The 24,347-nt window shown below is 41.8% G+C and overlaps 1 protein-coding gene across 1 annotated transcript; it reads left to right on the top strand.

The window, feature by feature from the left end:
- Window positions 1-10,862: 10,862 nt before the first annotated feature.
- pou3f3b (POU class 3 homeobox 3b) lies at window positions 10,863-14,454 on the top strand. The gene is made up of 2 exons (XM_084346758.1): window positions 10,863-12,792; window positions 13,214-14,454. Exons 1-2 carry the CDS (start codon window positions 11,581-11,583, stop codon window positions 13,310-13,312), a joined length of 1,311 nt encoding a protein of 436 aa, XP_084202884.1. The 5' UTR covers window positions 10,863-11,580; the 3' UTR covers window positions 13,313-14,454.
- Window positions 14,455-24,347: the final 9,893 nt, after the last annotated feature.

Below are 24,347 nucleotides of genomic sequence, written 5' to 3'. Positions count from 1 at the left end.
ACATGGAGTTTCTTTAAAAGTAGAAACCTCAAAGCCCCTGAAAATATGTATCTCTTAAATGTACCACAAGGAGTTTTTTTAACTGGTTATTAAAAGTCATATATGTATGTTTAGGTGCCTCTTTATGACCTTCAGCGAGAGGATTGGCGATTTAGTTGTACTTTATGTCCGTCACCAGGTCAGAATCCGACATATCTTGGTTGGAAAGGTCATAAAGTTAAAATAATTTTCACAGCCTGAGGAAAGAAGCTGCTCTATAGGCACTAAAACAAAGTAGTGTTGCAGTTATTGATCTTACGATGCCACAAGTATCCAAGAAAATAGTGTTACAAATGTGTTCCTTCAAAACAAACATATGCGCTAGCAAGAACAAGATCTTTACGACAGGACGTGGTGGCCGTCATACTGCTTTTGTCCACAGGGGTCACCAGAATCAACAAATTAAAGTTACGTGTAGCTGCTTTAAACACTGGAAGTTAAAGTCTGAGCAAGAAAATGAAGAATTCAACACTAAAAAGCTGCTTCATCTTGATAACATTCATCAGATCTTCATTCAAATACTCCAGAAACTTGAATACAGAAATCTATGCATGTAAAAACCAATAAAATGTAAAGTTTAGCTTATATTTGTGTGTTCATGTGGGATCAGATTGCTAATGTTTTCAGGGCCTTTACCTCCGGACCAGACGACAACTAGGGGGTTGATTTTCGGTACACGTGGGCACAAAAGCTCACAAATGTATCCTACAGCCAGAAATACAGGGTGCTTCAAAAGAGGTAAAACCTTAAAATCAACTGGAAGCCGATGCAAAGGAGCTAAAAGCTAAGAGTGATGTGTCACTGGATTGGCTACATTTACATATTATTACATGGTTATATTCCTCGATCACTGGATCCTATTGAAGGAGCTAAAGTTCAACATATAGAAGCATAATGGGCTTTTACAACCACGGCTGCCCATGCTAAATACATCCAACATGGCCGACAGAGGGTGGATTGCATCACCTTAATGCCCTCTGGTACAGTTGCATGTTTGTAGCTTCTAGTTTAGCCAATCTGTGTGTGTGTGTGTGTGTGTGTGTGTGTGTGTGTGTGTGTGTGTAGGAGCTGTAAGCCGAGGGAGGGGAAGAGGCAGAGTCATTTGGAGGAAGATGTATGTAAACCCATTTCCAAACAAATGGGCCTGACTGCACGGCAACAGGGAGAGGTGCCATAAGCGTCCGGCGTGCATAATGCCCGCATGAATCAAGACTTCCCGGCTGCCGAACGTGACCACACAGGCTCGCGTATGAATAGCACATGTCACCCGCGGCCGCATATCATCAACAACAGTGGGCGACCCCAACAGCAAAGGGCCCCCATTCGGAAGTTAGAGTCACTGATCATTATTATAGACGCCTTGGAGCTGCTGCGAGCTAACCACGCTCAGTCAGTCGTACATGTTTATTCAGTGTGTGTGATGGAGATGCTGTATAATACATGCAAAACCTACACGGCCTTGTAGCACAGGGGTCTTATAGTGCGGCCCGAGGACAAACGGGGGCCCCGTGGAGGCTTTTAAAGGACCGTACAAATATGATTGAAAGTTTTATCTCCTTTACAAATACAGTATGCTTTAGATTTTTGCTGAACAGTTTGAGTTTTTGACTTGTTTTTCAAACTCTTGCAAGCAGCCATTGATTTCCATTCACTTCTATGCAATATGAAAGTCAAGTAGCTTTACACACTTTTAAAAACAAACACTACTGCAAATCATGTCACTGTCTTCAAGCATTAAGAATGCATTTCCCCTGCTATATAATGCAGCCATTTACTTCCATTCATTGCTGTGCTGTCTGAAAATCGATTCGTAGATTAGTAGTAAAACTTGCTTTAGTTAGTAATCAGAGACAGTGATCATTTTTTAAGTTTCTAATGCATGCAAAGTGATCCTGGAGTGTTGCTTTAAAACTAAATGTCATAAAACAATGATCTTTTTAGAGTATAACGACAATGTTTCTCCAACTCTTGCAAGCAGCCATTGATTTCCATCTATTTCTGTGTGGCCTTAAAATCGATTAGCAGACTCTTAAAACTTGCTTTAGCTTGTTATCCATCACAGCACGGCCTTCATTTTTCATCTGCACTGTAACTTTTAAGAGTCTGCAAATAGGTTGTGAAAACAATTGAAGTCAATGGCTGCCTGGGAAAAATGAAAAGATTTATTCACGTGTGTAAAACTGAGCACCGTCCTTTTAAGTAAACGTTTTTTTGCAGCAATATTATAAAAAGAAGCACTTCATATCGTACAGAAATGAGTGAAATCAGTGAAGTCAATGGCTGCCTGTGACAATGGGGAAAAAAACATACGCAAATTTGTAACTGCACAAAATATTTTTTTAAATGGACGGTAAAAATGTAAAGTATACATGACTTGCAGCAATAACATAAGGAGTAATATAGACAGATAATGATGGGATGTAACTAAGTACTTTACTAATAATTTACTCTAGTGCTGTATTTAAGTACAAGTTTGAGGTATTTGTCTTAATCGAGTAATTGAGTATTTCCATTTTCTGCTACCACTCCATTTCAGAGGCAGATATTGTGCCTGTGTCTCCACTATAATCTGATTACTTCAGTTTAAAGTTATTTTGGAGATTACATGTTGCATCAGAGCAAAAATCAGCACATTTTTAAATGTATTTATTTTATCGGTAGCCTGATACTACCGTACTATAAAAAGTACGACTTATGGGTACTTTTTTTTACAAGACTGCAGAAATGAGTGGAAGTCAATGGCTGCCTGAGGTGGTGGGAGAAATACATTCAAAACTAGGCAACATGATTTGAGCTTAAGTGTAAGAACACAGAGAAAACAATGAGGGTATAACTACAACGTACCCACAAGCAGTTCGCCCACATTTTCACGGTGACACTGCGTTATAACAGGTCTAACAGCTGATTGTGGAGTTTACGTCTCTTTACGTTCACGTCCTTAACTTCCTCCTCCGTCCTGCCTGCACTGGTCCCCTCAGAGCTGTAGATTTTCTGCTCATTTGCGAAGCATCACGCATCATCAGACCGAAAACAGTTTGTGCATCACACCTGCACCTCGACACATGTATATACTGTACACGCACGCATACACACAAGGCTGGATAAACTTGGCAGCTTTGCATACAGAACTACTGTGTACACACTGACAGCGATGCTATAGAAGCCAAACTGTGGAAATATTCCTACACATGTAGGGAACACCAGGCAGGGCAGGCTGCCTTTACCCCGAGAGGCCTGGCTCTGAGTCAGGGCCCCGCCAGCCGCCCTCGTACCCCCCGAGCATACATGGCAGCAAGAAATGCATGTTTGTAGTGTGTTTAGGATCCTGTGTGTGTGTGTGTTCTCCAACGAGAGGCCATCATTTATCCCTGATTGGGACGCAGGCAGCAGCAGCAGAGGTGGTTGAATTTGCGCTACAATGCGGCGCCCATAAAGACGGAGGGACGACATTTCCTCCCCATTTCCCTCATGAATATCAAAGACGGAGGCAGCAGCGCCACAACACATAAGGAAAAATTACAGCCCTATTATTTTATTTGCATTACCTGTAATAGGAAGCATATTGGGCGGTGTATTTATTGCCTTATCAGGAGCCGGCTCGGCTGTAAACATTTGCTGATTTATTAGCCGTGCAGGCTTTTCGCCCAAACATCACACGTAATTACTTAGCAAATAGTGCAAAGACGGTATCGGGCTTTTTTCTGTTGTTTTTAGTCTTTGCGATGGATTGACCGGACTTAGCCGAGAGAGAGAAAGCAAGGCCCGGGCCGCCTATTTTCCAAATGGAGGCTAGTTTCTGCTGCTGGCTCGGACCCAGGCATGCCTATATCGCCTCGACGGGGAATCAGAGAGCGGCTGTTATTTGTACAGCTCTATATCCAGAGTCACTCCTATCGGGGATGTGGTTAGTGTTGTTTTTTCTCTACCTGAGCGCCCCGCTTCCATCCAATTATGTTGTTTGTCTTTCTCAAAGGCCTCAATACCACTAGCTTTGCCTCCCCTCCCTTTCCCCTCTCTTCCACACACACACACACACACCTCTCTCCGCAAAGTTAGATAGAACTAGATCCATTAAGTTGGCGAAATGAGCAGAAAAGGGTTACCCTAGATGCGCCCGTTCTTCTGTTATCCAATTTTACTGGGATTTGGAGTGATTTGCGCCTGGCTCCCCGAGGGAAATAAATACTTTGATTAATGTAATCCTGGGCAAGGGAGGTGCCACGCAAAACCCCCCCGCGCCCTCCCTCCTGTATCCTGAGGGAACGCCACTGTTTAACAAACAAAAACAAAAAAAACAAAAAACGCAGGAGAGACACGCACAGTGGCTACAAACCCAGCCGGCACACTTCTATAGATTTTTCCCGCGGATTTAGTTTATTTATTAATTACTCTGCTTAATAACACAATATCAGTCTTGATTAGCATGTGTAATACAGTCTAATAGAATAGAAAAAAAATGCCAGCGTGTCCGTCGACTGATTTGCATACACAATAACGCGGTGGTTTTGTTTTGATGCATTCTGGAGGAGGAGGAGGAGGAGGAGGGTGTTTGGTTTAGGCGTGTGTGTCCATGCTGATGTGTTAAACATCTGTATGTATGAGTGTGTGTGTGTTACAGAGAGAGAGAGAGGGAGTGTGTGAGAGAGAGAGGGAGGGGGTGGGGTGAGGCTGAGTGACAGACAAAGCACCCAAACACACACATGAAAACACACACACACACACACACACACCTCCTCTCTCTCCTCTGACTCAGAAAGCTGCACTTCATCTTATCTTCACCGATCTGCCCCCATCACCACCACCACCCTCCTCCTCCTCCTCCTCCTCCTCCGTCACTCACCTCCTCACCAGCCGGCACTGGTGGCTTTAAATATTATTTTTATTATTATTATTTATTATTATTATCCAGGTGTGTGTGTGCAACTTTTGACCTTTTATTCTCAAATTAATTCTCACCAAAAAAAAAAAAAAAAAAACAAAGCCACAAAATTTCCCAATCAGTTTCCTCCCCGAACAAAAACTCAATTAATCACCCGACTAATTGAAACACTTTTTCCCTGTGCTGAAATGTTTAAAAATAATCTCATTTAATCATTTAATTCAACTGCAGAACACACACATGAAAGAAACCACTGATGAAAATATAAAATATATTTTAAAAAAACTGCAACTACACAACACAGACTCTTATTTTTTAGGCCCTTCCTATTGATCCCCAATCCAAGAAATCAATACAATAACACTAACATGCCTCCACACTGGCCTGTTATTAATAGAATATTAATAAAGAGCCTCTGTCTCGTTTGGATGGGTTAAGAGAGGGAGAGAAACCCATTCATGTCCTGGAAATTGAAGGCATGTTTAATGCTCACGCTGATACCCAGTGTGGCCCATTTAATTAACGGTATAGTAGCTACATTATCATTAAGTGCTGCAAGTTGGATTCGGGCTTTAAATCAACGTTTAGGCTCCTGACGTGAGGCACACTCAACGTATGTCGTCTCGGATTAGTGACTGGACCAAAAAATAAAAAAGAGGAGGAAGAAGGAGAAGGAGGAGGAGGAGGAGGAGGAAATAAATTATGGCGCCCATAGGCAACTTAAGTAGGCCGTAATTAAAAAACGGCAGGAATTGCGTCAATTTAATCTGAATATTGCCACCGAGGAAAGGTGGAAGGTGCAGTGAAGGCACCTTTTTTTTTTTTTTTTTTGAGGGGGTGACATAAATCTGTTTGTCAGGTGTCGTAAATTAATGAGGAAGTGGAGACAGAGAGAGGGGAGGAGGGTGGCTTTTATTCCACCTTAAACGTGGTTATATTCCGATTTTAACCCAAAAATATAAACATTTTAGGTCCGTGAAGGCATCATGGGATAAATAAACAGCCTCCTCCTGCCATTAAGAGTTATATTGATGCATCAGACTAATTCCTGGATTGATCCACGTCCTCGTTTGCTCATAATTCCTGAAGTCGCTGGTCGGAGGGAGCCGTCTAATCCCTGGTTTATTTGCATACTTAACTAGAGGGCTGTCGTTACAGATCGATACAAGCAGGTTTGTCCAGTAAAAATAATAATTTATGTGGATTAAAATCCGACGTGGTGTGTTGGAAGAATTAGATAATTAAATTAAAGTTGGTTTTAATTGCCTTTGGGATTGAGGGGATGATCCAGAAAATAGACGGAGCCCGGATTTTAGTTGTTTTGCAAAAAAAAGAGGGAGGAGGGGGGGTTATTATTTATTAAACACGTGCTTCCTCAGTGTGTGTGTGTGTGTGTGTGTGTGTGACCTCGCTGATATCTTAATTGCCAATCATGTCGAAACCATAAAACACCCGCAAAATATATATACATCCACAAAATCAAGCACTTCCGGTGTCAGATCACCAGAATAAAATGTGTAGAATAAAAACATAGATTAATGAATAATTAATGTAAAAGAAATTAGTCAGTTTGTGACATAAGATTGGCAGTTTTGGGGGGTTTTTTTAAAGCCGGACATGGTCGCATCATGAGTGAGCGCGACACCTGGCGGCAGTTAGCGCGTGATTTATATGTTATTTTTTTATTTATGATCAATCACTCAGAATGTTTCACCTCAAGCAACATCCATACAACATGTAAGGCTGTCGATAAGGGTCAGAAATAGCGGATTTCTCTTAAGTAGCTGTTTAAAGATCATGATGATCCACAGAAGTGGTTTTAGGGGTTATTTTTAAACATCGCGATAACTTGCCAGGTCATAAAAAAGTCATGATTTGCCTAATTAATCCAAAAATAGCAGAATTTATTTATGATCCAGAGTTTTTTTTATGAACGCAGCTGATAGAAATCATCATATTTTGGCCCCAAAAAGTGTAGAAAAAAAAAAACGCACCAAAACGAGATTACTGTCGTTACTGTAACGCGTTACCCGCCCAGTACCGGTGCTCCAGCCTCGCTGTTGCTTGCTGGCCCCGGGGACAGCGAGCCCTCTTTTCATCTCGACTCCAGTGCACAAACATACAGCTTAATGCGACTAGTGTTCCCCCCTTTCATGGGGCTCACCATGGCTACCGAGTGCGGGGCTCAGCAATGCGCGCTTCCCCCCCGCCCCCCGCACCCTCCCGCACTCCCCCTCCATCAATGAAGGAGACCGAGTTAACCCGTGAGAACAGAAATGTATCACGAATAAAAACGATTTCCGCGCGATAAAAGTTGTGACAGTGATAAATAACAGCTTGTTGCCAGATCTCGGGTGTTTCTGCGTCTTTTTGGTGACTTTTGGAGACATGTCCGCCCCCGAAACAGCAACATAAAGAACAAAAACCACCATCTCACATCTCTCCGTGTCCGTCTTGACGCTTAAACTTTAAACAAACTTCGCCAGATTGATTCATATTAAACGATTTTCATATTGCCTACGCGATCCCTCCGGAGGATTCAGCCGAGAGGTCTCTCTCTCTCTCACTCACACTCTCTTTCTCACTCCCTCTCTCTCTCTCTCCCTGCTTAAAATGTGATTGATTGCACTTTTCTCCGGTGGACATTCACTACAAAACACCACAGCTTATCCATCTGCCTGCTATTTATGTAAAAAAAAAAAAAAAAAGCAGAGGGGGGGAAAAAGGCGAGGAAGAGAAGCGAGCAGCGCCGCGCGTATTGATTTTTACGCATCCGTGCGTAAAAAGGCGAAAAAAAAGAGGACACGCGTTTTTTGTGTTTTGTTTAATTTTAAAAACAAGTCAGACAGTAATCGACGCACATCTGGGCTGAAATGTGATTTAAAAGCACGCAGAGAGGGAAGGCAGAGAGAGAGGAAGGGTCTGAGGATGTTGGAGCAACGCAAAGAGAATAAAACTCCAAACATTCCTCGAGAAAAGAAAATCCGCAGACATGATTGTTGACTTACCTTGTGTCCGAGAGGAAGGAGGAAAAAACACGTGAAGGGGAAAAACAGCTTCACATTGTTCACATCGGTGCCTGTAAGCGGTTATATCTCCCCTTCCTTCCCTATACGACTCGCTGCTCCCTAAGATTTTCTTTCCTCTGCCTCAACTGAGCAGGAGCACTCCTCGGCTCCCGCTATTATTTTCACTAAAATATATGAAAATTTATGCAAATGAAAATCAGCACTAACTGTTCGTCTCTTGTTATACTTGGGGATGATTTTTTTTTCCTCCTCTCCCCCCTTTCTTTCTTTCTTTCTTTCCTTCTTTCTTTTTTTTTCTTCTTCTTGCATACAAAATAAATGAACTCCCCCAGCAGGGAACTTGGGGACCTTTTTTTTTTTTTTATATAATAAGCAAATAAATAATAAACACATCATATATCAGAGAGGAGGTTTTTATCTCAGGCTGGAGCTTTTCTGCTGCATGTTTCTGACTCTTCTTCACATTATGTTGTGTATTTTTTTTTTACATGGTTTTCAGAGGTTATCGTGCGCACCTCTGCTCGGGTGTCCGCCTGAGACGCCCTTTCAAAGCGTGCACTAGCGGATTGAACAGCGGTAATTTAGAGCGAAGTCCTCACTGTATATTAATGAATAGAGGGGAGAGGGAGGCAGGGGAGCGAGGAGGGAGGAGGGGGCCACATGGTTCTGGCCCCTAGCCTGCCTATTCAATGTAAACAAATCCACGAGGCTCCCTCAGTTTTGAGCCCAGTCCAAATTAAATCTACTGGGATGAGAAGAAGAAGGAGGAGGAGGAGGAGGAGGAGGTGAACATAGATACTCCACTGCCTTATATATGACTTCAAATCACACATCTTTGCGCCATTTTTTTGGGATTTGAGGAGCTTGACACGACATGGAGGACTAACCCCAACATGAAATATGTTTAATCCAGGCAGATAATCCGACCCAGGAGCCACGAAATGTTATCTGTAAAGAAAAACGTGCGCATTTGCACGAATTGTCACATGTTTTTGTGAGTTTGTGCACGAAATCCTTAAAGGTTACATTTTTATACGTTCTTGAACGAAGAGTTCAGACTTTCGCTGGGAATTGAGGCTTCTCTTGGTGAAATGTTTTAAGAAATCGTGCACTTTGGCACAAATCGTATAGTTTTTCCTGACTTTAAAACAGAAACTCTGTGACCTTTTTAAAGTTGTATTTCGTATATTTTGACCTCATTTTTCGGCCACACTACAAGCATCACCTTCACCTCAACACATGACTGCAGTGGGATCTATATCTGGCTCATTAAAGGTGCATTATGTAGATCTTCATTGACTGATTTTTATTTGTTATGCCTAAATAAACAAACTCTCTTCGTTTTCATGTCTGAATAAGCCGAATAAACAAACTGACCCTAAAGCACAACACAGTTTCAGACTGTTTTACTTTGTTTATGCATGGCGGACCCTGCCACCTTTCTTCTTACAGTGTTAGAACAGCTTATTGATGGAAAAGAACCCAAATACGTCTGAGTTTGTATTATTACAAATATTAAAATTATTCTCCAAAACTACATAATGCTCCTTTAATCCAGAATCAAGACGTTCTTGAAAGAGTGGCGACATGTTATTGATAGAAATCGTGTGTATTTACACGAATTGTCACGTTTTTTTTTCGTTTATGACTTTGTGCATGAATCTTAAAGTTGATGCTTCGGTCCATGATCACCTGCACAGGCCTCGGTTTTGGTGCAGCACCCTCACTTGACGAAAAAACGGGTGCAGAGGGATCTTGTGGCCTCCATCCTGCGGGATCTGCTCGGTCTGCTGGTGTTTCGGCTGCACTGTGTTTCTTCCTCTGCACCCCAAAATCACGTCACAAACACCTTTACGCGCTCATAAACAATTAACCCGAGCTGGTGACACGCGAATCTGGCCACAGGACGTCAGGTTATTATAACAAGATAAAGCAGTGAAGCTTTTATTATTATTATTCTTATTATTATTATTCATTGAGTGAGTCTTTCCTGTATTTGGCCCCAGAGGGATTTGAACCTCCTTCCTGGACGATCTTATTTCTATTACACCACCAGGTCAGGGTGAGGAGATAATTATAATGGTTAACAAAAGATGTGATGATGACAGAAATTTTGGATTTGAGGAGCTGGAGGTCGAACCTTTCCATAAAACATGTTTAATCCAGTCAGAACATCTGACCCAGGGTGACGCCACGATATGTTATTTATAGAAAAACGTGTACATTTGCACGTATTGTCGAGATTTTCGTGACTTTGTGCACGAAATCCTAAGTTACATTACTGAATGAAGACTTTTGAGCCATTTCTTTAAATGTTATGAAGAAATCGTGCACTCTGACACGAATTGTGGAGTTTTTTCGTGACTTTAAATTAGAAAAATCGTGCAAATGTACACGAATCCTAGCACGTTACATTACTGAACGTCAATTTGACGCATTTATAATCAAATTGACGCTTTAAAACAGGTGTTTTATATATAAATATAAGGTGGAAATATATATTTAAGCTTTTCTGGGTAAGAGGGGGAGTTTATGAACCATAACCCTGAAGAGGTCGCAGTTTATTTACCCTGTTTGTGTACTTATACCTCAGTACTATTTACTACCAAGTTGTGTTGCCCCGTTTTTGTTTGGACTGCAATTAAAAACCAGCCAATCGGAACAGCCCGGAAGGAGGTTCTGCGCGCAGCCCCCGGAGCGAGAGCTTTTTTGGACGAGCCCTGCCACTCACACCTCGGAGTGGCCAATCAGCGCGGACGCACGGGGGTAAACATCCGCGCGTCGTCGGCGGAGGGACTCGGGGAGGGGTGGAAAGGGGGGTGGGCGGGACTACCAGGGCCTGTCAGGGAGAGAGAGAGAGAGAGACAGAGAGATATAGAGAGAGAGGTGGAGAGAGAGAACAAGCGAATGAGAGGAGAGGCTCGCAGGCAGCAGCCGTGCAGTTACACTGGGATTCTACTTCAACGGGAGTTTGTGGTTTGGCAGGTTTATATACATCAAAACAGAACAAAGAGAGGCTCTACAGTGCTATAAAAGAAGAGAGAGAAAAGAATAAAGCGAGGGAGAAATCTCTGCGACTGAATTACAAAAGAGCTGAGGACACTCTGCTAATGTTTTCCACATCCAAAGGGGACATAAACTGGGACTTTGTGGAGAATTTCTGCGAGGCTGGGTTGTTTTTTTTTTATTATTGTTTTCTCGCAAGAAGCCAAAAGTTTGTTTTGGGACGACGCGTCTTCTTCATCCTCCTTTTTTTTTTTTTTTTTTTTTTTTTTTCCTTTTTTACATTTTTAATTTCACGCCGGTGCAAAAGTTTGCGAGCGGACTGCACATGGTTTCAAAGGGCTTCTGAGAAGAACCGTTGGATTTTTTTTAATTTTTTTTTTCTAATTTCCTCTCCTCGGCGCGGTGCTTCATCCAGCTGAAGTAGAAATGGTGTGAATGAATACACGCGCGGATTTTACTCAGTTTTTTCGTCGATGGTATTCGCCAAAAAAAAGCTCCCCATACTTTTAAAGTTTGAATAATTCATGAGATACAATTTGCCTGCTCGAAAGAAGTGACTGTAAGAAGAAGAAGAAGAAAAAGAAGGGAGGGGGGTTATCCACAAACATATTCATAAGGGTTGACGGAATGGCCACCGCGGCTTCCAATCCTTATCTGGCCAGCAATAGCATCTTATCGTCCGGCTCCATCGTGCACTCTGACTCCGGAGGTGGTGGCATGCAGCCGGGCAGTGCTGCGGTTACTTCGGGGTCTGGAGGCTACAGGGGAGACCCCTCGGTCAAGATGGTACAGAGTGACTTTATGCAAGGCGCGATGGCAGCGAGCAACGGGGGACACATGCTGAGCCATGCCCATCAGTGGGTGACGTCCCTCCCGCACGCCGCGGCGGCCGCAGCAGCAGCCGCGGTGGCTGCAGCTGAAGCCGGATCGCCGTGGTCGTCGAGCCCCGTCGGGATGACGGGCAGCCCGCAGCAGCAGGACGTGAAAAACTCCGGCAGAGACGATCTGCACACGGGCACCGCGCTGCACCACAGGCCGCCTCATTTAGCTCCACATCAGACTCACGCCGGGGCTTGGGGGAGCACGACTGCGGCGCACATTAACTCCATTTCCGGGGGACAGCAGCAGCAGCAGTCGCTCATCTACTCGCAGCCCGGTGGCTTCACTGTGAACGGGATGCTGAGTCCCGGCAGCCAGAGCTTGGTGCACCCGGGCTTGGTGAGGGGGGACACCCCGGATCTGGACCACGGCAGCCACCATCACCACCATCACCACCAGCATCCGCATCACCAGCACCACGGCGGCGTCAACAGCCACGACCCGCACTCGGACGACGACACGCCGACCTCGGACGACCTGGAGCAGTTCGCCAAGCAGTTCAAGCAGCGGAGGATCAAACTGGGCTTTACGCAGGCGGACGTCGGCTTGGCTTTGGGCACCCTGTACGGGAACGTTTTCTCTCAGACGACCATTTGCAGATTCGAGGCTCTGCAGCTGAGCTTCAAGAACATGTGCAAGCTGAAGCCTTTGTTAAACAAGTGGCTGGAGGAGGCCGACTCGTCCACCGGCAGCCCCACCAGCATCGACAAGATCGCGGCGCAGGGGAGGAAGCGAAAGAAGCGCACGTCCATCGAAGTGAGCGTCAAGGGGGCTCTGGAGAGCCACTTCCTAAAATGCCCCAAACCCTCGGCGCAGGAGATCACCTCCCTGGCGGACAACTTGCAGCTGGAGAAAGAGGTGGTTAGAGTGTGGTTTTGCAATAGGAGACAGAAGGAAAAGCGGATGACGCCCCCAGGAGTGGCACAGACGCCGGAGGATGTGTACTCTCAGGTCGGCAATGTGAGTGCAGAAACACCGCCCCCCTCCATGGACTGCAAACGAATGTTCAGTGAAACATAGAAAACAGCACAGCAGAAATATTTTATATGAAATTAAAACTGATTAAAAGCAAACAAAAAAACAAACATACAGACTATCTCCCAGGATAGACATTTTTTTGATACTGTGATTGTGAGGGAATATGAATGAGACTGCAAAAAAAAAATTGTGTTATCTATTTTTCACCCACAGAGAAAAAAACAGAGAAAGAGAGAGAAACCTTTTCCCCCCACATCACCTTTTTCCTCCCCACCCTTCAGAAACAAAAAACAGAAAAACAAACAAAAAAAAAATCTTCTTCTTCTTCTTCTTCTTCTTCTTCTTCTTCCATCCAGGCCCTACAAAAAATGTCTAAAAGGTTCCTTCTGCTTTTTTCTTTCAGGGGCATTTTTTAGTAGATTACTTAAAAGATGCAAGTGAGGCGAGCGACCAGAGGGTGACAACCACAAGTTCATTCCACCAGGTAATTTTGGCGCATTAAAAACACACCAAGAAGGAAAAAAAACAACCAAGTATTGTTTTTATTTTTTGAAACATTTTTCTCCTCCCTTTAACCCTCCACATGAAAAAAAAATCTTCCCTCCCCAACCCCACCACTTTTTTCCATTATCCTGTGTTTGATTGAAGAAAAAACAAAGGAGCAGGCATTTTGTATATTTAGACATGGGACTGAACCGCCTTTTCCCCCCTTCACAATAAGAGAGGAGGGGGGGAATAAAACTGCAACAAATAAGAGAGTGACATCCACGACGCTTCCATCATGATTTCCCAGCTATTTTATTTTCTTCCCCTGAAGATGGACTGCATGGTTTTTATTCACACACACTCACACTGAAAGAAAGAAAGAAAGAAAGAAAGAAAGAAAGAAAACGGAGGATTACGTTGAGGCCCCCTCACAACAACAACAACCAGGACTTGATCTCAAAGATCTGTTTTTTTTATTCTTATTATTTAAAGGACTCTGACGCCGCGAGTGGATTTTTCTCCTCCCTTTCTCCTCTTTTTTTTTCAACAAATAGAGCATAAAAAAAGACATTTTGAGAAAGAAAAAAAAAAGAGAGACTTTCAACTGCACTTATTTGGGGGGGAAAAAATCAAGATGTTGCCAAGTGTGACTGAGTGGGTGCTGTGGATATACTATTAATGCTGCCCTTTCTAAGCAGTGTTCTTTGGTAGGTTTTAATAAACAAAAAACTCTGTAAAGCCGGCAATATAGATCACTAGATCAGATACTGATCTGAGTTATTTACTTTATATTTTTCATCAGAATTACTTGTTTTAATATTTTATTCGGAATACGTATGAATTATTCCAAACGGTAATTTATTTTCCCCCCCTTTTCTTCTTCCTCTTCCAGGAAACTTGTGTAAGATGCTTTCCTCCCCCTCCTACTCCCCTTTTTTTATTTCTTGTTTTTATTTCCACATTTTTCTTACTTTGTTTTTTTTATTATTATTATCGTTTTGTTTGTTTTTTTCGAAAGGAGCACAAAATCATCATAAGCTGACCGTTGTTAGGTAATAAGGGTATATTTTGATGTGATAATTTGATTGTAATTTAATTTCCAGTAGTGGTTCCGTACGAGCTGATTGAGACACAATAAATTTGTTAGAATGAAACGCAGTCATGTTTGTCTTCTGAGGTTTTATATCCTGTTGTTTTATGAAGAAAGGTTGTGGGAATCACCCCTGTGTGCTATTTTCTGCCTTGCACAGCAGCTAATGAAGAAAATGGTGGACTGTTTCTGTCCCAGATGCAGCTAATAATAACGTGCATTAGAATAATAACACAACAAAGACTCTTTGTGGGGGCTTGAACGTGAAAATACTGCTTCAAAACTACAAAAAAAAAAATATATGGCGTTTTATTTGCTTAAATTCACAAAGAAGACGACAAGTTAGCTTGCTAATAAGTTGAAAGGAAGCTGTGCTAGCATCCCGTGACGGTGTTATTAGCATATGGATTTAAATTAATCATGGCGTCCTCCACGATAATGGCGCTAATATCTTGTTTGTTTACATCTGCTTTGGGCCTTGGGCGACTAAAAAAAAAAAAAACAGTAGGTGACCCAAACTGTGCCTAAACAAAATAAAAATAAAAATTAGAGAGTGTGACAAACACACGCGTCCATTTTGTGTCCCACCTCACGTCCTGACTGCACTTATGTAATATTTACGTTGCATCACATTAATGGCGTCGAGGTGGTCGTTATTTGGGCTGTTTGACGGGCGCCTGGTTAAAAATAAATAAATAAAAAGTTGATTTACGCCCAAAAGTGGATGTTTGTCTCAAAAAGGTGAACTGTGGCGTGTTGTCCAGGTGTGTTAGAGCTCCTGAGAGTCTGACATGTTGTGTTTTTTTAGGATGCGGGGCAGTGGGTCAGAGAGAGTTTATTGATTGTGTCTGTCTGAAGTGCTGGTTGACATGTCGGAGGAGCTGCAGATTCATATCAGGACTTAACAACAATAATAATAATAATCCTGGAGAAGTGGCTGTTTTTTTCGTGTTAATGGTTCAAAATGTTAAAGCTGTTATTTAAAAAAAATATATTTTTGGTATTTCCTCGTGGCTGGAAGAGGCAAACATCCTCCAGCTCCCAAACTTTTTCTTTTTTCTTTTTTTTTCTTTGAGTTTTCTCGTTTGCCTATTCAGCAAAACTCAACAAAACGTGTCCTCGCGCTGCAGGATTTGAATTTCGCGGATGATTTCCCATACTAGTTGCTTAGCAACTGAATTCAATGATATAGAGAAGTGGGCATCATTTTTCTTTGTCTCCATTAGTAAAAGTGGCAGCAGAGGCTCGCTGTACGTGCGAGACCCCCCTCCCCTCCAAACTTTATCTATATTTTTGTGGTTTTATTTACGCGCGTGGTGCGAGCACGTGAGCTGTTTGTACAATGTAATCACGACGACATGATGTTCAGTTGGTTTAATTGAATTTGGGCAAAAACATTATTATTATTTAAAAACAAATGAAGCACCTCCAGCTTTGGCCCCTGATGTAAGCCTACCTATGCATGTGCTCATTATGCATGCAGACCCTTATGTGCTCCTATAAAAAAAAAATCCAATGCAAAGTCACATGACGTGCCGCCGAAACGTAGCAGCTCGTGCGCTTTTGTGCGTAAATATGCCCAAAAATGTGGTGCGTGATTTTTCAAGACGACACACACATTTAAAAACAAAAAAATCAAATCTCATAATGGGCTTTGGTGCGCCTATTCTGCAGCAGATTTGCCTTTTCTTCATGGGTCTACATGTTGGCAGGAGCACGCATGGGTGTGCGTTCATGTGCGTGTGTGTGTGTATATATATATATATGTGTGTGTGTGTGTGTGTGTGTGTGTGTGTGTGTGTGTGAGGCCTTAGAGCACTTTGCTTTCCTCTGCTATATTGATTTAGGACGCCAGTGGCCCAACAGGCTCGTCGCGCTAATTAAAGCAGCTCGTCGTCACACCACTCTGCTCTTTAAAACAAGACTTCAGCGGGAGAAAGTGGAGGCGTTCACCCTGCGAAAACAAACTTTTAATGCTTAATTATTATTAAAAACATGCACGTGGATGCCACCGAACAGCGCTTGTCAATCAGTCACTGACACTTTAATTATAAAGATCTATAAAAATGATCTCCAATGACGCAGGTTTGTAGTTTAACTTAAATATCTGTTTGCGTAAATGTGTTTAAATACACATTATAAGGCTTTGTAATAACATGTGATGTTTTTTTAATATACAGCCACACTCTCAGCTGCACTTTTTGATTGACGTGACACGCTTTTAATTACACTAAATATGTGTTTATGTTTTTATAGGCCTATCTTAAATACAGGCTGTTTACACTGTCAATAAGATGTGATATAAAGTTAAACTGTGTGTCACTCAAGCTACTAAATGTCTGGTGTCAGGCTCATTCTAACCTGGTGAAACTGTGCATGTACACACAATGGTTCCCCCCTCCACCACCCCTCACTCTCTCATACTGTATTTACTCCACGTGTCGAGCGCATGAATATGGATCATTCTGAGCTGCTCTCCGCGGGGAGCCTTCCTCTTGCACGTCCACATGGATTTATCTCTGCTGCAGCAAAAAAAAAAAAAAGGAGAAAAAAAAGAAAAGAAAAAGAAGCTCAGAAAATATCCTCCTGTCTGCTTGTGACTGCTGACTTTTGATCATTATTATTGCTGGTATTTTACAGTAAGTATGGTGGCGTGTTTTCTGTGATTCAGCCCTTTATTTGGTGGTGGTGGTGTCACACCCGTGCAGAACTCCATAAGAAAAAATCACATTTTTTTAGAAAAACGTCAAATCCGGGAATGTTTTCAATCTATTATTTCATTTTATTAGCATTTATATTTTTTATATCATATATATTCTTATATAATATTTAATTTGATTGATTTTAAACACTTGAGGAAATATGTTGATTATGGGTTTCACTTAAAATAATAAAATAAAAATTTTCAGGTGTTACTTTTTATTTTTCACGAGTGTTTAATTTGTAAAAAAAAAAAAAAAAAAAAAGAAGAAGAAGAATCACCAGTCTATTATTATTATTATTATTATTATTATTATTATTATTATCATCATCATCATGCAGGTGTATATATAGCCTATATAGGTATAAATATTTGTGCACGGTATTTACAGGGCACTTTTCCTCCACAAACAACAATAAAAAATAAAAATAAAAACCAGGACGACGTCTTAACAAAAGACAATAATAGGCCTCCACATATAAATCGAGCTTATCAAGTCGTTTACGTGGCAGCAGCAGAAGAAGAAGAGCAGAGAAAGAAGAGGAGGACGTTTTTTAAAATATGACGTGACTCTCGGGGGTTTCCTCTCTATAAATTGTGAAGGTCATGGTTTTGTGAGCAGGCAGGATGGATAGGTAGAGAGGAGGAGGAGGAGGAGGAGGAGGAGAGGAGGGGAGGTGAATGGAGTCTGAAGGCAGCTCAGCCGTACAGAGGTAATGTACTTCAGCATCTCATCTGCCTGTCTGCATTTCAAAAGCACATAAAGCCTCGCACGGTGGAGTCTAATGTTTTTTCTTCCCCCTCTCTCTCCTCTCTCTCCTCTTCCTCCTGCTTTCCAAAACGCGGATTTAACGCCTTTAATTCAACAGCACGAGTGATTCTGTTGGATTTAATTCACACGTTTATACCTGACAGGCGAATATCGATCACTTCATGTGTACATTTTCAAAATAAAACGCCTGAAACGGGCCCCCAATACATACACATTTAATTATTCCTACACGTGTGTGTCATGTTTTTTTTTTCGCTCTAGGCCTGGATCCAAAATGGTAAGTTTGTTTTTTAAGATTGTAGCGACGTGTCATCGTTTAAATCCACATTAAATAAAGGCTGTATAAAATAATTGTCCTATTACATTTAAATAAGTGTGTTGTAAGATTTTAGTCACATGGTAATATATATGAAATTCATGCCTTTTTTATAGTTCTATAAAGTATAATCTTTTATTTCTGCTCTCGTAAGAACAACGTCCTGCCACTACAATAACTTTATTCGCACTTTATTGCTTTTTTCCGTCATTCAAACACAAACTATAGTGTTGGGAAGTTTTCAGGCCGTGCAAATAATCCCGATCGGGTCTTTGCTGCAGGTCAGCCCACACAAACACACACACCCCTGCACGCACAAATTACTAAATCCAGTCCAAATAAATCAAATCTGTAATTATTTGTGTTTTGACATTTTGTCTCGGTTAATCTCGTTCGCTCTTTAATCAAAATCGTGTTTAAAAAAAATCAGATTTGAGGAGAGATTTTGTGTCTTTATGGAGGAAAAGTTGCAGCAGTAACAAAAAAGGCCCCAAACTCAGACACTCACACTATATTTCTATAACACATTAATGCACAAGCTGTAATGTAGTTGCACAAGAAATAGTTTTTTATATAATTATTTATTGCAGATAAAAAACATCTTTAAATACAAGAATGAATAAAAAGCATGTAATCACGTTTTTCTCGCATTTTATTTTGAAACATCAAGATGATTAAAACAATTATTCCTCCAAATATTATTTCCACAATAAAAAACACTCCATCCTGATACTGAAATAATCCATATTCATAATAAAAAACCTCTTCTCTTCTTGATGAAATTAACAGGACTGAAGCTCTCCTCTGCAGCTTCCCTGACCCTACAGCGCCACCCTGTGGCCGGTTGGAGGTTCAAAAGCGCTGCCGTCATTATCTCCACTGGAATCAGCTGCTTTAATCAAAGGTAATTAATCAAGGTGGCATTTTGGATTATGAACATTTAGATTTTTGCAAGAGTTTGTAGACATTGACATGTTTTTTTAAGGCGTACATGCAACATTAACAGGAAGTCTGTTTTACTAATATTTGGTTGAATTTACTCATTTAAAACTGCATTTCTTCGCTTTTATTAACTATTAATGTTAAACAATGAAGACAATAATAAACATTAAGCTACAACTTATTCAAATGGAAGAATAGCATGACTTATGTATTTATATACAACATTTTATAATAACCATCATTAATAAAATGGTAAATTTATAGTTAATTAAGCTTTAATTTATAGTTAACTAACAATAAACTGCTTTACAAACCATTTATTAAGCTATTCTAAAGGTTCATATACATAAGGTGTGTATGCAGATATTTACAGGACGTCTGTTTCACAAACATTTGGTTGAATTTACTCTCATTTAAAATTGTAATGTTACACTTTTCACTCACAATAATGTTGAACAATGTCGACAATAATAAGTTCCAACTTAACAGCCAAGTGGATGAATAGCATTTATATATAACACTTCATTATAATAAATAGTAAATTAATAGTTAATTAAACTTTAGTTTATAGTAATTGCACTGTTAACCTGTAAAATGTGATTGTAAAGGTTTAAAAACATCAGTTGCAGCTTTTTAAAACCATCCAAATAATGTTTATAGTTGAACTGAACAGTGTTTATTAACATTTACAAAGTTTTAATTGTACATTAACCATTTCTTAATTATGCTTTTTTTTAAAGTCTTGTCCTGTTTTTACTTATTATTGTGCCAAACGGTGGAGGTAATATTAAAAAATTGAGCTCCAACTTCATTTCTACGCAGAGCCAAGTGAATGAATTGCATGTTTTGATGTATTGAGGTTTTTTGCATTTATTTTTTATAATATATTTATTACATTTTGGTTGATTTATAGTATACAGTGTATATATACAATCATGTAAATATATGTATATAATTCACTTTAACTTCTACTTTGATACTTAAGCATAATTCATATCCGATACTTTAAGACTTTTAATCAAGAACTATTCATATGGGTGACTTTCTCTTTTACCAAAGTAATATTTTAACATGATAAATAACTTTTGGGTACTTTATACACCACTGTGTGTTTGTATTCGCTCTACAGTTTAAAAAATTGGATTTCCAAATCTGGTCAGTTTTCAGATGTACTGAAGGTTGCTGAGAAAATCCTCCTATTTTTTTCTTAAAGTTAAAAAGTTAACATTTTGGAGTAACATCTAGTCACAGCAGCGTACTTGGCTCACAATTCGTCTACACTCCATTTATGAAATTAAACTTAATTGGTTTCCTGCAACTTTTTTCAGTTTTTTTGTCTAAAATTCAGCTCCGAGCTTGTTTCATTCAGTCTCATAACATCCAAGCGTCTCGTTTTCAGCTCGGGGGTTAAACACATGCTCCACCCGCGCTGATGATCTCCCCTACAAAAAGACGGCCTGGCCCTGCTTCATCGGTTGCCGTGGAAACCAGGAAGCTAGTTAGTGATCTTTCACATCTTCCCCCGTTGTTTACGCGTGCGACACGAGAGACAGCCTTTCAGTCGGCGCACATGTGTTTTCAGAGAGCATTGTGCAAAGAAGCCATAATACCTTTTTTTGAGGATTATTGCGAGCGAGGCTACTTTTGTTGATGCTGATGGCATCCCATAATCACTCCCACGGGAGTAATTGGTGTAAGGCAGCGTCTTGTTAAGTCTTACGGGCTTTTATTTCAGTTGTAGAAGAAGAAATTATGTCGCTTAGTTTGGTAGAAGTAGAAAAAATAAGACACCAATCAAGCATTAAGGAAAAGTATTTGCAACCATGATATAAGGTAGCCCAGGTTTTTAAAAACTCCAGTACCAAAGGACACCGGGTCAGGTCCATTTGTACAAATCTGGCCCCAGAACTTATGGAGTCTCTGAACCAGTATGGAACTGATCCACATTTGGCCTTTTTTGGCCCAGATGACTACAAAATAAACCTCAACTGTTCCAGAACTGGCTTGAGGCTGGTCCACATGTGAAAATCAAATCTGGGCCAAAAGAGCACACCGTCCTGGGTCCGTTGTGAAGCGCTGGCCAAGATTTATGAAGGGTCTTGATAAGAACCAGCATAAAACGGATCCAGGTCTGGCCTACCTTTGAGCCAAAATGACCAGAAAATAATTATCATCCGGAGCTGGAGAGGTCCATTTTCAGTTCAAGCCAAGAAATCATGGAGTCTCGGGCCAGGAACCAGTATGGTACTGATCCAGATCTGCCCCGCCCTTGAGTGAAATGACTACAATATATTCCTTATCCGGTCCAGAGCTGGCCTCGGGTCGGTCCAGATCTAAATGAAAAACAAAAAACAGATCAACACCAGTATTGGTCCATTGTGCCAAAGGGCACCAGGCCAGGTCCGTTTTACAGATCTGGCCCAGAACTTATGGAGTCTCTGGCCAAGAACCAGAATGGAACTGATCCATATCTGGCCCACCGTTGGCCCAGATGACCACACAATACTCTGTTGTTCCGGAACAGGCCTAGGGTTGGTCCAGATGTGAAAAACGAATCAGCACCAGTTGTGGCCCACCAAAGGATAATGTCTCGGGTCTGTTTTACAGATCTGGCCCGGAACTTATGGGAGTCTCTTGCCAAGAACCAGTTTGTTACTGATCCAGATCTGGCCCTCTACCTGTTCCAGAGTGGGCCCAGGGCTGGTCCAGATGTGCAAAACATATCAGCGGCAGTATTTGCCTGTTGTGCCAAAGGACGCCAAGCCAGGTCTGTTTGACAGATCTGGGCCAGAACCTGTGGACGTTTTGAGCTAGATCTGGGCCACATGATTTTTGCTACATGCTTGTATTATAGTCCAAGTCTAGATGTATTTTCTCATCAAAGCTGCATTTTTTAGGTGTCCAAGAGAAAGAAAATACACATGAAATGAAAATACTCCTCAGAACAGTACTTCCCACTGGACCTCGTGTCCATACAGTTACCTTTGAACAAATTGCCATGTGAGGGTAAGTGCAACCTGCGATGTCAAACGTGTTGCTCCCGACTCATAATCCCTCTCAACCGAGAATTGAACCCAGTCCCACCTCACATCCAGCCGGGCCCACATCTCGCAGTGTGAGCTCAGCCGCTTCCAAAAGCCTCGTGTCAAAAAGCTGGTCAGCATTTCAAAGGGCTCTGAACATTCATGGAGACTGACGCCCGCAGCCGCCAAACGGGCCGCTGCCAACAACCGCTGTTTATGTTGGCTCCGGGAACGATCGTACAGAGATGCAGAAGTTGCCAAGTAATGACTTGGTAACCTCGAAAAAGTAGAAGAGAAGAATCTCCGAAGACGTGCCAGGACTTTCTTCTTATGAGCACAAACATCACACGGAGAAGGACTTCTTTCTCAAACACGGACTCCGAGGCAGATGTTTTTGTAGTTTTGAGTTCTTGAGGACAGTTTTGGCTTTAAGCACTTTGCTGTTGAGTTGATGTCAAGACAGTCACATTTTTAAATCAGCATACTGAGAACAATAAGATCCGGATCTGTTAACAAATCCTTCCTGACTCACATAAAGCATATCCGTGTGTTTTCTGTGTGTGTGTGTGTGTCGTACGCCAGCAAGCGTCCCGGGTGGTGACGGATCTCAGCAGCAGACGGATCGATGGTCGGGGACAGGGACAGGGGTCGGCCGGTCCTCAGGGGTCCGGCCGGTGACATCTCCTGCTGCAGCTCGCCGGCCGACCGCCAGCTCGGGTCAGCTATCCCAGCAGGCCATTCGCTCTGGCAGCAGTTACCAAGGTGACAGCATGTCAGCACGGCCCCGCAGCACCGCTGAGGGCGGGAGGGGGAGCAGGCAGGGAGCCCGATGCATCACCAGCTCTGATGGGTTTGTCAATACTGCTTAGATCCAGGGGGAGCCGGGCCCGCCGTGACACACACTGGGCCCCTCCAGAGAGCAAGCACACACACATATAAACAAGCACAGGCATATACATTCTGCAAGGATACACCCACTAATTTTTAATTGTGGCCTGAATTAACCCGGACCAGCATGAGCGTAATTAGGCCCAAACATACAAGAAAGGGATGAAAAATCAGATGCATCACGAAGAGACACATACACGGCTTTGTTTTGGACAATAAGGATGAAGTTGTAAAGACTTCAATTCATTCAATTTAGACTAAACCCAACTTTAATCATTACCATTACATGTTTAACCACAAAGCCTAACCATCAAAACAAGACTCAGCATGGGGACCTGCTTTTGTCTGGGTTGGCTTTATGTGACAGTTTTTTGTACCCCTACATACTGCAATGTACATGACCATGAATGAAGTGCAACATACCGTCTAGTTTATATTGGCTTCGAAAAACATGTATCTGTACATATCCATGGTGCAGGCTACACCCAAATACTCAATAAGCATCAAAATATTCCCAATTTTGCAAAAAAAAAACAACAAAAAATGCATTTTTTCACATTCAGTAGCATCTTTTGAAGCCAGCTTGTTTTTTATCACTTAAGAGGACATTGCGTGGATGTAAATTGGTTCCCTAGAGACGTAATTGTGCGTTCATGTGGCGTCGGAGTAATTAGAAAAACGTTTTTCTGACTGGGATAATTCATGCCGAGGCCAACTCAAGTCGGAACAACAAGTCAGGGAGTCCATCTATGGTACACGAGTTGCAGAGTTGACGTCACGTGACGCTGAAAAACATGCTGGATAAAAGTAGAAAATGGGTTGATGGTAAGAAACTTTTACCAAAGTACCACAAAGGAAAACAAGTCGGCAAAATGACTTCCCAACTCAGGAAGTGGGACCATCCAAGGTGCACGTGAATGCAGCATAACCTTGAGTAGGCTCTGTAAAACTTGAAGCCGGCCGGTAGTTTTATTATTAGCCTCTGTTTCTAAACTAATGTTAGCTACTGTTGCTCCATGTTAGCGGCACTGAGACCAGGCACTCAAGAACATGCAGAAGTGGTCATATTGGTTATATTTAGCATCATCAGGGATCATTTCAGCTAAAAAAAAACAAAAAAACTCAAGAAAGACATGAAACACATCACATGCATTGGACAGACAGATACAAGCACTTCGCATTCACTCACATTCATTCCCTAGAGACTCACCCTCAACCTTAACCACAACCACTACATGCCTAACCCCACCCAGACCCTAAAATCAGTCTCACCAGAATCTCAACCAAAAACCAAAGATGTGTCCCAATTCCCCTCTACA

Source organism: Pagrus pagrus (assembly GCF_965226575.1).
Source record: "Pagrus pagrus genome assembly, chromosome: 24".
Taxonomy (NCBI): domain Eukaryota; kingdom Metazoa; phylum Chordata; class Actinopteri; order Spariformes; family Sparidae; genus Pagrus; species Pagrus pagrus.
This window is presented reverse-complemented; position numbering and strand designations above follow the sequence as displayed.

Excerpts from the sequence above, each read along its gene's own strand:
- pou3f3b (XM_084346758.1), top strand. The coding sequence starts at position 11,581 with ATGGCCACCGCGGCTTCCAATCCTTATCTGGCCAGCAATAGCATCTTA. Across the intron at positions 12,793-13,213 it reads TGTACTCTCAGGTCGGCAAT|GGGCATTTTTTAGTAGATTA; the intron begins GTGAGTGCAGAA and ends TTTTTCTTTCAG.